This window comes from Haliotis rufescens, unplaced genomic scaffold (genome assembly GCF_023055435.1).
Source record: "Haliotis rufescens isolate VD_foot unplaced genomic scaffold, xgHalRufe1.0.p SCAF_5, whole genome shotgun sequence".
NCBI classification, from domain to species: domain Eukaryota; kingdom Metazoa; phylum Mollusca; class Gastropoda; order Lepetellida; family Haliotidae; genus Haliotis; species Haliotis rufescens.
In genome coordinates this window covers 10,671,896-10,687,019 of record NW_025964223.1, presented here as the reverse complement: position 1 = coordinate 10,687,019, position 15,124 = coordinate 10,671,896, and the positions used below count along the sequence as shown (strand labels likewise).

The following is a 15,124-nucleotide window of genomic DNA, read 5'->3' as shown; positions in this document are numbered from 1 at the left end:
TCATAAACAGCACCTATACTGATTTCAATATCCCAATTCCTGTATACATTTTGACCATCAGACACCTGAAACTACATGCGGAACGAAGCAAATAATATATAATGAATTGGTATATTGATAACTGTACAATGAGGGGGCACGGGTGGCCCAGTCGTCTAGGGCGACGTGATTCGCTGTGCAGAGTTGCGTCCCCTGGACACGCCAGAAACCTATGGTTGTGGGTTCGATTCCCGGTTTGTCAGCACCATACCCGTGCTCGTGGGTTTCACCGAAGTGGTTAACGTCTAAGACCTGCATCACTTCGGGCTTTCCTCCCACATTAAGCTGACACGCCGTGATATAACTGGAATAATGTTAAAAGCGGCGTTAACCCAACTGACTCACTGTACAATGAATCGAACGCTGACTACACAATTTGCATCCCGTAAATAATTTCTTTTATTTACTTATTAATGAGAAACTCATAATAACTATTTCATTCTTAAAGCATTAATGTAAACATGTTGTAATTGGAGTGAGTGTGAGTGAGTTAAGATTTAACGTCACATCGGCAGTATTTCAGCCATATCGTGACGAGAAGTACACTAAGAATACACATATTTATACGAAATAAAAACCTGTCAACGAAGGACAGTAAAATAACTAGAGTTATCACAGATTATATCTAAAACTAGTAGTTAGCCATAAAAATATAACATCATACGAAACAATACACGATAAAAATGAGCTATAGATCGCCAGCCACTGAAGAGAGATCACCATGCTAGGGTCCATGGGGACTTACAGTACCGTGGTATAAATAAATATACTTTGAAAGACGTGGTCTTACATACCCTCTCAGGGGGACAATAATTTTACACTACTTCAACCCCCTTCGAGGATATAGCCACTAACAATCGCAGTCACTGATTTATTTTACCAATTGTAAAAAATCAATTTATTTATAGACAAAACATACTCAAAATGTATGTAACTATTCAATATCCTTTAAAAAACCAAGAATAAAATGAGAACTTACCTGATTAAAAAGATCCTGGATTCCCCTGTGATGGAAAAATCAATACAGTCAAGCAGGACATGCTTGACCGTGATTCTTTCATCACAAGGGATGCAGAATAGAGGATCCTCACCTTTAAGTAGATAGTCATGAGTATATCGAGAATGACCAATACAACATCGTCTTAAGACGACCTCTTCAAATCTGGACTGACACCCCAAGTAAGTATAACCGCTGGCAACAGCACCTCCATCCTTGGATCCATCTGTAAATTTTGATTTGTAAGTGTTATATTCGCTTCTTAACTGATTATACTCTTGTTGATATTGTAGTTGGTTCGTGTCAGATTTCTTTAGTGTAGATAATGTAAGATCCACCTGTGGCTTTACCAATTGCCAAGCAGGAGAGGAAAGCAGACGGAAAGGAGATATATTTTCAAGGTTAATGACAGCAGCAGAAATAAAAGGTTTAATTCTTATTCCGAGAGGCGGAATAAGAGATGACTTTTTACTAAACAGGTCCTCTTAAAGGGGATTAAATACACAGCTGTATGCAGGGTTTGACTCATTAGAATATAACTTTGTGATATACTGTAACGAAAGTTTAATACGGCGCTGTTTAAGAGATGGCTCGTCAGCCTCAATGTACAAACTGTCAATAGGGGAGGTTCGGAAAGATCCAAGACAGAGTCTTAGACCTTGATGATGGATTGTATCTAAAAGTTTAAGATTGCTTTTACAGGCTCCACCATAGATGATGGAGCCATAATCGAGCTTAGAACGGACAAGTGATCTATATAAGTGAAGGAGGGTCGTTTGATCTCCTCCCCATTTGGAATTAGAAACTACCTTCAATAAATCTAGTGCCTTCAGACATTTAGCTTTCAAATGTTTAATATGTGGTAAAAACGTAAGGTAAAAAAATATTTCTAAAAATTTAGTTTCTTTTACGACTTTAATTGGAGTTCCAGCTAGATGTAATTCTGGGTCCTTATATGGTTTATATTTTCGACAGAAATGTATACAATTTGTTTTAGATTTAGAAAACTTGAATCCGTTCTGCTCTGCCCAAACATTGATTTTATTTAGACAACGTTGCAACTGTCTTTTTTATCGTGTGCATATTTTTACCTCGACATGATATATTAAAATCGTCAACAAATAACGACCCATCAACAGAGTCACTTAAAACCTTAGCTAAACTATTTATCTTTATACTAAATATGGGTATCTGGTTAAATGTTTTAACATATGTACTAACTTAAAGTATGTGTGTAAAATATTGGGAAAAGGCACTATTAAATGTATTTTTTCTTCAAAATTAGATAAAGATGCTCTAAAAATCCCATAACAGATATTTAGATGAAGTGTAAACTCCATAATCAACAGTAAGCTATGCTGTCGTCAGAGGTGACGTGTGGATCGTATGATTGATTGCGTGTCGGGGCAGCCCTGAGTTTTATAAGAAACCACCACACATTTGTGCCAGTGATACAGAATATACATAAGTATTGAACAAATCAGAAATTTGTATCATCACTAATTCATTAACACATGCTCACGATATCGACGAATTATAAACCGGTGTCGACAGCAGCGAGTGGAGCTTTCCGGAATGGTTTTGGGCTACACTTGTTGGAGTAATATGCACCTTGATGTTTATATGGCCACAGCAAACTTGATCGTTCGATAAAGTTCGGGATGGGACAATTTCTATAAGGATCGCTGTATAGAGGCGACGAGAGGACGATTGGAGATCTCTTTAACCTGTTAATCTATGTACCAATTGAAAAGCCTCTTTCAAAACAATCAAAAGTGATGATATTCTGAACATCAGCGAGCGCAGTTACATTTACAGTTACAGATCTTGTGTGTTCATTTACTGATGTTTTCTAGTTAGGTCTGCGCGAACGGATTTCTAAATTAAAGTCTTCGTTTAATTTTGGAAATCACCCCGTAACAACTGTATATGCGTTGGATATTCATTTTCATGAATGTCTCACGCCTTTGGATGATCGTGATTTACATGTTTATTATCTATAGAGCCAACTGTTGCCAGTTAATGGATTTAACACCTTGCATTTGTGTCGCACCCAGTGGCGATTTTATCAAATGTCCATTGGTGCACACTCACCTTCCACTTCATACCATGTGTTATCTATTATCAGTGTAACGTGAACTCACACGTTGAAGATTCATATTGATTTACGAACATCCTTCTCCCCCTGTGGGGGCTTCCAGGGGGCGGAATAGGCAGGGTGTCAAAAGCGCCAGGCTAGCAAACGTCAGGTGCTGACATCGTATCCCGCAAGTGACACGATGCTCATATTAATCACTGGATTGTCTGGTCCAGACTCGATTATTTACAGACCGCCTTCATATAGTTGGAATATTGCTGAGTGTGGCGTTGAACAACCAACCAACCAACCAGCCAAGTGGCCAGGTTGTTACTCAGCGTAAGGACCACCAGTATTTACAGGTCTTTACAGTGTGGTCACTACCGCTAGTATACATTACATTCACCCTATGCACTCCAAAGAATCCACCCATCCTATGGTAGATGACCAGATGGTAGCAACACGAATACATACACCTGAAACAAAAGTGTCAAAAAGTGTGGCGTCACCCTGGGCAAGTACATTTGTTCCAATGTGCCTCACCAGCAGGGAATGGGTACCCGATACATCTATCTTGGGATGTATACTCTCCTAGCTCGTGACATGTCATTTGAAACTGCCGCCTCATCCCTTGCATATTTATTCTGGTTACTAGTAACAGTCATACTGGGCTGTTCTTGCCTCTTGTCTTGATTGACAGGTACTATGAACTTTGTTTGATGCTGCTCTCCGTTGATTAGATACTGACTTTCTGGGCGTGTCATGTATGTGCATAAAGAAAAAAATCACATGAGTGGTATCACGCCACAGTACGTCATCCTACGCCTGGAATGTTGTCTGATATGAGTGATTGAGTAAGTGAGTGAATTGTGTTTAACGCCGCTTTCAACAGTATTCCAGTTATATTGCTGCGTGTCGACTTAATGTGGGAGGGAAGCCCGAAGTGATGCAGGTCTCAGACGTTTACCACTTCGGTGAAACACACGAGCACGGATATGGTGCTGACAAACCTAGAAACATAAATCTGATTTGACATATACATAATTTTTTTTATAAAACTTAAGGAGATAACACATTTTCTTGTCGAATTTAATTACAAGGATGTTTTTTTTCCGGTTCATAGAGGTATGAATCATAACCGATGGTCAAACTTTTGTAAGAATCCGCTATGCACAACGGTTTTTCACACCTTAATGAACCACAAAAAGTACACACTCAATCCTTAACAATACAAATTTTCAATTTGAAGTCAAATATACATTTTCGTGGAATACATTGAACACGATAGTAGAAGTGTCAGACTGCACGTAGTTCAAAACCGTATGACGTATTGAAAGCTCTGGAAACCCACCTGGAACATCTGTCATGAGTGAGCAGAGATTTAATGTGGGTGGGGTTTGCATACTTTATGAAAGCTTTTGACAGCTTGAAACTGTTATATTGTAAGCTGTAAACTGTAAACGCTTCATTCGATGCAATTCACTATCCCTGACAGCAGCCAGACATGGAACTCCACCTGATGTTATTTCTCTGCGTGGCAGTCTGTTCATTTACGGGAAAGGAGGTTGCCGGAAACGGTAAGCAAAAAAGCTTAATGTAAACAAATGGCAGCTTTCATTCTCCAACAAGAATTGTATACCACTTTGCGTTTTAAGTTAATCTGAAAAAATCTGTAAAACAAGTAATCAAATTCTGCCGAAATTCTGATTCAAAGTTGTAAGGGACTTTCAAACCGACAGTACATAACCGGATGAAGTGATGATGTGAAGCAGATAATGTGTTCGACGGTTTTTGAAAACGAATATATTAATTAAACGTTTTTCTTTACTTATAAGTAGCAGAATATCTCAATTTGCACCTAGCGAAGGTTATTCAAAATTGACATGTTTTCATTTGTTCCAACAAAATCAGTAAATGCACTCATTGCACTTATATTATTCACTCATTATAAAAATCGCTCTGCACATATAATTTATAACAATATCGCTGTTAGCGCATCTATCTTGCGTCATCAACATCTGTGCGTTACTCTCTCTCATATTATGATACGGACAACCTACGTTGATACCATTTGTCACTCAGCTTCCAAAATGATTTGTTCGTCTTTACCGTTATGTATTTACTGGACAGACCAACCCTGTCCAAAATATATCTCGTTTTCATGAGGCCTATATTAGAATATGCTTCAGAGGTATTCCGAAAAACTTGAAATGATTCAAATAGAAGCCGCCCGCATAGTAACAGGTTGTCAGCGCGTCATTACTTTACCCTAGTCAACCAAACCACCACACACCAAACCCCAAACAAACAACATCCTACATGCAAAACCCAAACAACAAATCACAACACAGGCCCAAACCACAACCTCCATATATCAACTACACCCCCACAAAACACCCATCTTCACCGCAACCAAACCACCAAACCCAGGAGATATCTGGTCACAGGGTTCTCAAGCACAACATCAACACCATCATACAAAAAAAACCCACAAGGGCCTGCAAGGCACCCCACGAACACTTACGGGCCACAAAACCCACTGCAGCCCCGAAGTCAACAACCACCGTATAGCATGTTACATCAAACATAACACTATAAGAAATATCCGACATTCTACCCGCATCCTTCAAAACCAACAAAACATTTACGCGCAAAACACCAAAACTTGCAAACCCAAAAACCCAAAACAACCTCAAACTTCTCCTTGCATACATCCAGAAGCAAACAACACCCAGCGCAAGCATAAAAACTTTTCACACGGTGGCCCATAAACTTAAATCAACCACACTTTCTTTCCCATCATTCAACAACCAACTAATCCAAATCACAAAATATAAAGTTATATGAATAAATAATCAAAACCAAAGACAAAAACACGGCGCCACCAAATCCAAATAGCAATCCGTGCAAAACTGTGTAGATACTATAGAGGTGCAACGGTTGGATCACGACGTCAAAGCATTAGTTTGAGGTTGCAACAAAACGACATCGAACAACAGATCTGGACATATTCGTTTTCATATTTTAAAAGTGGTCTTTAATTAAGGGGAGCCTAAAAGGAAACCATATCCGTACTTCGTTTCTTGTATGCTTTAATGTTTTCGAAATCACCTTAGAAACCATTAGATGTATGAAGCCTTAAGACGATTGTTAGTAGCCCTGTGGTGATATTGACAAAATATTTGTCAAACCATACTTACTCACTGACAACTCACTCGTAAATGCATATTTTGATATCGTTTCAGCTCCGTTGGTATACTTTAAAGCATCTCTGCCAAAAAGTTTGAACGCCGGTTATTACTACTTTGGAGTTGGCAGCATCATCCCATTCAGCAGCGTTGAGGCAAACATTGGTCATGGGTATAACCCTACATCTGGGGTATTCCATGCCCCTGTCTCAGGTAAGAGTGGGATTTTTTAAATAGCCAGTATTGATGCTCATAATTTTCCCATCAGAAATCCAGTAATACTTTAATACGATGCTTGAAGTTAAGTCTGGTCATTCCTGGTTCAATAAATTGCTGGAACTATGAGTTCCACTCTACTCAATATCCTATTATTTACCTTGGTGAATATTTATTCGAATATTGTCGGATACTTTCAAAGCACAATTGCATGACATTATTTGTAGTGGGAAGTTGCATGTGGCCCTTTAATTAATCCAACATCTAGCTTTCCTCGAGTCCTTTGCTAGACATACAAAAATAGGTGTAAGTTGTATTGTTGTGGATATGACCTTTCTGATAAAACTGTTTCAGCTTTGTACCCTGACACTATCACATCAACCCTACCTTTCCTTACAGCTTATCATCTTGTGACGTACAGACAGCTTAAACAAAAGAGTGTTTGAGTTTGGTTTTACGCCGCTTATAGCAATATTCCAGCAATGTCACGGCGGGGGACACCAGAAATGGGCTTCACACATTGTACCCATGTCGGGAATCGAACCCGGGTCTTCGGCGTGACGAGCGAACGCTTTAACCACTAGGCTACCCGACCGCCCCTTAAACAAAAGAAAGGAAACATATATGCATCTTAAATGAAATTAAGACATGAGGAATATGTACAATGCTCTTTCCATTTTCAGGTTACTATCAGTTCCAGACACTTTTACAAACAGAAAGAGGTCCACGTCAAGGTACATCTGATTTCGGGCTGTTTTCCCAGGGCTATGCGAAAGCATGGCTCACCATTCCAATGCCTTACGCCAGTACTTCAATGAGCGTTATCATTCACGTCAACAAAGCTGACCACGTGTTCGTCAAGAAGACCTTGGACAACGGTAAATCTCCATTAAGACAAGGGGCGTAGTCGCAGTTTTCTGGATACCTGCTCAGAAAAGACTGATTCAACATCTGTCTACAAGTAAAAGTACCATAAAATGATTTGGCTTTGTTCTCTCTTGCGAACTGTATACTGTATCAGTAAAAAACAGTGTCTTCAATGTTGCAAATGGCTACATCATTATCAAGTGAAATTAACCTTTATTGATTTCCCGCTAATTTAAGTGTACTATACATTTCAATTGACCAATATCAGTAATCTAAAGACATGCACTAGAACATCCGCGGGCGTATTTTCGCCACGTTGCGAATAAGAGAGTAAGTGTTTCACTGAAGCCGTGTGCAAAACTTGTTTTGATTGAGATTATTGTGTTTTCTGTTATCTTAGACATCAAGGTTTCCACGTAACTCAACCAATGTAGGACATTAAATTCTAAATATATCACATCAAACTATAGATCGAGAATAGATCTGGACATTCTTATCATATACTTATGAAACCATCATACTTCAGTCTACAGTATAGACTTAATATACACTGAATGTAGCTGTCATGATATATCAGGGGATATTGTTGGCGTTAAACAACAGTCACTCATTAACTCCAGAAATATGTGTATTTAATGCATCTTCCCGTGGTAAGGGAGTTAACTGACTTTAAAAGGCAAATTTCCACCCTTGCCAAATTAGGCTGGAATTATGGAGTTGTAGTTTGGAAAGACTAACGAGTCTATACAAAGTCCTGTAACACAAAATCCTGTAACGAAATCGACATCTGGTTCATAAACAACATGGCAACTGCGGTGTCGAATTCGTTCGATTGCAGGATTTCCAAATCTTTTCATGTTTTTCATCAAGGCGCTGAAATGATTTGCCGTTTTATTATTACAGAATGTAGCTCTGATCATTTAACCAAATAGTGAGTTATAAGATAAGCTATGTTATGACCAGAATCAACGCATACTTTATACACCGTTTGGCGCCATGTTTTCCCATGGTGTCTTAACATCAGTATACTCCTGTATACGAAAGACATTGCAAGTGTGTAGTACTTCCTACTTTTTGAAAAAAAAAATGAAGAAGTTACCTCTAAGGAAAATGAAGTCCTGCAAGGTTTTGTTCTAAATCACAAATCACTATTATGACGCAACACTGCTATTAAGACGCAGAAATATGATATCAAATTCGGAGATAGAAACACCCTAATGTTAAGATGTTGTAAACTTTGAATTGCACTTGATATATATTGAATTTTCTGCCCAAAATGTATTGCCATACACACTTTCAATATTGGAATCACCGTAGGTCTGCGTTGTGTATCCTTAAGTTGTGCATATCAATATTTATAAATGCCTTTCGTCAATGATTAAGAAAGAAGTATCCCTCCAGACATATTAACTTCCGCCTTGACGCGAAAATAGGCATCCATGAAACACACGCATCAAGTTGCCAGTCATCTACACATGTTCTACAGTACCCATGATACACAGACATCAAGTTGCCAGCCACCTGTACAAGTTCTACAGTATCCATGATACACAGGCATCAAGTTGTCAGCCACCTGTACAAGTTCTACAGTATCCATGATACACAGGCATCAAGTTGCCAGCCACCTGTACAAGTTCTACAGTATCCATGATACACAGGCATCAAGTTGTCAGCCACCTGTACAAGTTCTACAGTATCCTATCACACGGGCATCAAGTTGCCAGCCACCTGTACAAGTTCTACAGTATCCATGATACACAGGCATCAAGTTGCCAGCCACCTGTACAAGTTCTGCAGTATCCATGATACATGGGCATCAAGTTACCAGCCACCTGTACCAGGTTCTTCAGTATCCATGATACACAGGCATCAGGTTGCCAGCCACCTGTACGAGTTCTACAGTATCCATGATACACAGGCATCAAGTTGTCAGCCACCTGTACAGGTTCTACAGTATCCTATCACACAGGCATCTAGGTTGTCAGCCACCTGTACAAGTGCTACAGTATCCATGATACACAGGCATCTAGGTTGTCAGCCACCTGTACAAGTTCTACAGTATCCATGATACACAGGCATGAAGTTGCCAGCCACCTGTACAAGTTCTACAGTACCCATGATACACAGGCATCAAGTTGCCAGCCACCTGTACAAGTTCTACAGTATCCATGATACACAGGCATCAAGTTGTCAGCCACCTGTACAGGTTCTACAGTATCCTTGATACACAGGCATCAAGTTGCCAGCCACCTGTACAAGTTCTACAGTATCCATGATACACAGGCATCAAGTTGTCAGCCACCTGTACAAGTTCTACAGTATCCTATCACACGGGCATCAAGTTGCCAGCCACCTGTACAAGTTCTACAGTATCCATGATACACAGGCATCAAGTTGCCAGCCACCTGTACAAGTTCTACAGTATCCATGATACATGGGCATCAAGTTGCCAGCCACCTGTACCAGGTTCTTCAGTATCCATGACACACAGGCATCAGGTTGCCAGCCACCTGTACAGGTTCTACAGTATCCATGATACACAGGCATCAAGTTGTCAGCCACCTGTACAGGTTCTACAGTATCCTATCACACAGGCAACTAGGTTGTCAGCCACCTGTACAAGTGCTACAGTATCCATGATACACAGGCATCTAGGTTGTCAGCCACCTGTACAAGTTCTACAGTATCCATGATACACAGGCATGACGTTGCCAGCCACCTGTACAAGTTCTACAGTACCCATGATACACAGGCATCAAGTTGTCAGCCACCTGTACAAGTTCTATAGTTTCCATGATACACAGGCATCAAGTTGCCAGCCACCTGTACAAGTGCTACAGTATCCATGATACACAGGCATCAAGTTGCCAGCCACCTGTACAGGTTCTACAGTATCCATGATACACAGGCATGAAGTTGCCAGCCACCTGTACAGGTTCTACAGTATCCATGATACACAGGCATCAAGTTGTCAGCCACCTGTACAGGTTCTACAGTATCCTATTACACAGGAATCAAGTTGCCAGCCACCTGTACAAGTTCTACAGTATCCATGATACACAGGCATCAAGTTGCCAGCCACCTGTACAAGTTCTACAGTATCCATAATTCACAGGCATCAAGTTGTCAGCCACCTGTACAAGTTCTACAGTATCCATGATACACAGGCATCAAGTTGCCAGGCACCTGTACAAGCTCTACAGTATCCATGATACACAGGAATCAAGGGTTCAGCCACCTGTATAGGTTCTACAGTATTCATGATACACAGGCATCAAGTTGCCAGCCACCTGTACAAGTTCTACAGTATCCATGATACACAGGCATCAAGTTGCCTGCCACCTCTACAGGTTCGACAGTATCCATGATACACAGGCATCAAGGGTTCAGCCACCTGTATAGGTTCTACAGTTTCAATGATACACAGGCATCAGGTTGCCAGCCACCTGTACAGGTTCTACAGTATCCATGATACACAGGCATCAAGTTGCCAGCCACCTGTACAAGTTCTACAGTAGCCATGATACACAGGCATCAAGTTGTCAGCCACCTGTATAGGTTCTACAGTATCCTATCACACAGGCATATAGTTGCCAGCCACCTGTACAAGTTCTACAGTATCCATGATACACAGGCATCAAGTTGTCAGCCACCTGTACAGGTTCTACAGTAACCTATCACACAGGCATCAAGTTGCCAGCCACCTGTACAGGTTCTACAGTATCCATGATACACAGGCATCAAGTTGCCAGGCACCTGCACATGTTCTACAGTATCCATGATACACAGGCATCAAGTTGCCAGCTACCTGTACAAGTTCCACAGTATCCATGATACACAGGCATCAAGTTGTCAGCCACCTGTACAGGTTCTACAGTATCCTATCACACAGGCATCAAGTTGCCAGCCACCTGTACAAGTTCTACAGTAACCATGATACACAGGCATCAAGTTGCCAGCCACCTGCACATGTTCTACAGTATTCATGATACACAGGCATCAGTTTTCCAGCCACCTGTACAAGTTCTACAGTATCCATGATACACAGGCATCAAGATGTCAGCCACCTGTACAAGTTCTCCAGTATCCTATCACACAGGCATCAAGTTGCCAGCCACCTGTACAAGGGCTACAGTATCTATGATACACAGGCATCAAGTTGTCAGCCACCTGTACAGGTTCTACAGTATCCTATCACACAGGCATCAAGTTGACAGCCACCTGTACAAGTTCTACAGTATCCATGATGCACAGGCATCAAGTTGTCAGCCACCTGTACAGGTTCTACAGTATCCTATCACACAGGCATCAAGTTGCCAGACACCTGTACCAGTTTCTTCAGTATCCATGATGCACAGGCATCAAGTTGCCAGCCACCTGTACCAGGTTCTACAGTATCCATGATACACAGGCATCAAGTTGCCAGCCACCTGTACGAGTTCTACAGTATCCATGATACACAGGCATCAAGTTGCCAGCCACCTGTACAAGTTCTACAGTATCCATGATACACAGGCATCAAGTTGCCTGCCACCTCTACAGGTTCTACAGTATCCATGATACACAGGCATCAAGGGTTCAGCCACCTGTATAGGTTCTACAGTTTCAATGATACACAGGCATCAAGTTGCCAGCCACCTGTACAAGTTCTACAGTATCCATGATACACAGGCATCAGGTTGCCAGCCACCTGTACAGGTTCTACAGTATCCATGATACACAGGCATCAAGTTGCCAGCCACCTGTACAAGTTCTACAGTAGCCATGATACACAGGCATCAAGTTGTCAGCCACCTGTACAGGTTCTACAGTATCCTATCACACAGGCATATAGTTGCCAGCCACCTGTACAAGTTCTACAGTATCCATGATACACAGGCATCAAGTTGTCAGCCACCTGTACAGGTTCTCCAGTATCCTATCACACAGGCATCAAGTTGCCAGACACCTGTACAAGTTCTACAGTATCCATGATACACAGGCATCAAGTTGTCAGCCACCTGTACAGGTTCTCCAGTATCCTATCACACAGGCATCAAGTTGCCAACCACCTGTACAAGTTCTATAGTATCCATGATACACAGGCATCAAGTTGCCAGCCACCTGTACAAGTGCTACAGTACCCATGATACACAGGCATCAAGTTGCCAGCCACCTGTACAGGTTCTACAGTATCCATGATACACAGGCATCAAGTTGCCAGCCACCTGGATAGGTTCTACAGTATCCATGATAGACAGGAATCAAGTTGTCAGCCACCTGTACAGGTTCTACAGTATCCAATCACACAGGCATCAAGTTGTCAGCCACCTGTACATGTTCTACAGTATCCATGATACACAGGCATCAAGTTGCCAGCCACCTGCACATGTTCTACAGTATCCATGATACACAGGCATCAAGTTGCCAGCTACCTGTACAAGTTCCACAGTATCCATGATACACAGGCATCAAGTTGCCAGCCACCTGTACAGGTTCTACAGTTTCCATGATACACAGGCATCAAGTTGCCAGCCACCTGTACACGTTCTACAGTATCCATGATACACAGGCATCTAGGTTGTCAGCCACCTGTACAAGTTCTACAGTATCCATGATACACAGGCATCAAGTTGCCAGCCACCTGTACAAGTGCTACAGTATCCATGATACACAGGCATCAAGTTGCCAGCCACCTGTACAGGTTCTACAGTATCCATGATACACAGGCATCAAGTTGCCAGCCACCTTCACATGTTCTACAGCATCCATGATACACAGGCATCAAGTTGCCAGCCACCTGTACAAGTTCTACAGTATCCATGATACACAGGCATCAAGTTGTCAGCCACCTATACAGGTTCTACTGTATCCTATCACACAGGCATCAAGTTGCCAGCCACCTGTACAAGGGCTACAGTATCCATGATACACAGGCATCAAGTTACCAGCCACCTGTACAAGTGCTACAGCATCCATGATACACAGGCATCAAGTTGTCAGCCACCTGTACAGGTTCTACAGTATCCTATCACACAGGCATCAAGTTGTCAGCCACCTGTACAAGTTCTACAGTGTCAATGATACACAGGTATTAAGTTGCCAGCCACCTGTACAAGTTCTACAGTATCCATGACACATGGGCATCAAGTTGTCAGCCACCTGTACAAGTTCTATAGTATCCATGATACACAGGCATCAGGTTGTCAGCCACCTGTATAGGTTCTACAGTATCCATGATACACAGGCATCAAGTTGCCAGCCACCTGTATAGGGTCTACAGTATCCATGATAGACAGGAATCAAGTTGCCAGCCACCTGTACAAGTTCTACAGTATCCATGATACACAGGCATCAAGTTGCTGCCACCTGTATAGGTTCTACAGTATACATGATACACAGGCATCAAGTTGCCTGCCACCTGTACAGGTTCTACAGTATCCTATTACACAGGCATCAAGTTGCCAGCCACCTTTACAAGTTCTACAGTATGCTATCACACAGGCATCAAGTTGCTGCCACCTGTATAGGTTCTACAGTATACATGATACACAGGCATCAAGGGTTCAGCCACCTGTATAGGTTCTACAGTTTCCATGATACACAGGCATCAGGTTGCCAGCCACCTGTACAGGTTCTACAGTATCCTATCGCACAGTCATCAAGTTGCTGCCACCTGTATAGGTTCTACAGTATACATGATACACAGGCATCAAGGGTTCAGCCACCTGCATAGGTTCTACAGTTTCCATGATACACAGGCATCAGGTTGCCAGCCACCTGTACAGGTTCTACAGTATCAATGATACACAGGCATCAAGTTGCCAGCCACCTGCACAAGTTCTACAGTACCCATGATACACAGGCATCAAGTTGCCAGCCACCTGTACAGGTTCTACAGTATCCATGATACACAGCCATCAAGTTGCCAGCCACCTTCACATGTTCTACAGCATCCATGATACACAGGCATCAAGTTGCCAGCCACCTGTACAAGTTCTACAGTATCCATGATACACAGGCATCAAGTTGTCAGCCACCTATACAGGTTCTACTGTATCCTATCACACAGGCATCAAGTTGCCAGCCACCTGTACAAGGGCTACAGTATCCATGATACACAGGCATCAAGTTACCAGCCACCTGTACAAGTGCTACAGCATCCATGATACACAGGCATCAAGTTGTCAGCCACCTGTACAGGTTCTACAGTATCCTATCACACAGGCATCAAGTTGTCAGCCACCTGTACAAGTTCTACAGTGTCAATGATACACAGGTATTAAGTTGCCAGCCACCTGTACAAGTTCTACAGTATCCATGACACATGGGCATCAAGTTGTCAGCCACCTGTACAAGTTCTACAGTATCCATGATACACAGGCATCAGGTTGTCAGCCACCTGTATAGGTTCTACAGTATCCATGATACACAGGCATCAAGTTGCCAGCCACCTGTATAGGGTCTACAGTATCCATGATAGACAGGAATCAAGTTGCCAGCCACCTGTACAAGTTCTACAGTATCCATGATACACAGGCATCAAGTTGTCAGCCACCTGTACAGGTTCTACAGTATCCATGATACACAGGCATCAAGTTGCTGCCACCTGTATAGGTTCTACAGTATACATGATACACAGGCATCAAGTTGCCAGCCACCTGTACAGGTTCTACAGTATCCTATTACACAGGCATCAAGTTGCCAGCCACCTGTACAAGTTCTACAGTATGCTATCACACAGGCATCAAGTTGCTGCCA

The 15,124-nt window shown here is 42.0% G+C and overlaps 1 protein-coding gene across 1 annotated transcript; it reads left to right on the top strand.

The window, feature by feature from the left end:
* Positions 1–4,572: 4,572 nt before the first annotated feature.
* LOC125372893 (complement C1q-like protein 4) lies at positions 4,573–7,426 on the top strand. Its single transcript, XM_048383595.1, has 3 exons — positions 4,573–4,690; positions 6,359–6,514; positions 7,201–7,426. Exons 1-3 carry the CDS (start codon positions 4,618–4,620, stop codon positions 7,422–7,424), a joined length of 453 nt encoding a protein of 150 aa, XP_048239552.1. The 5' UTR covers positions 4,573–4,617; the 3' UTR covers positions 7,425–7,426.
* The last annotated feature ends 7,698 nt before the right edge of the window (positions 7,427–15,124 follow it).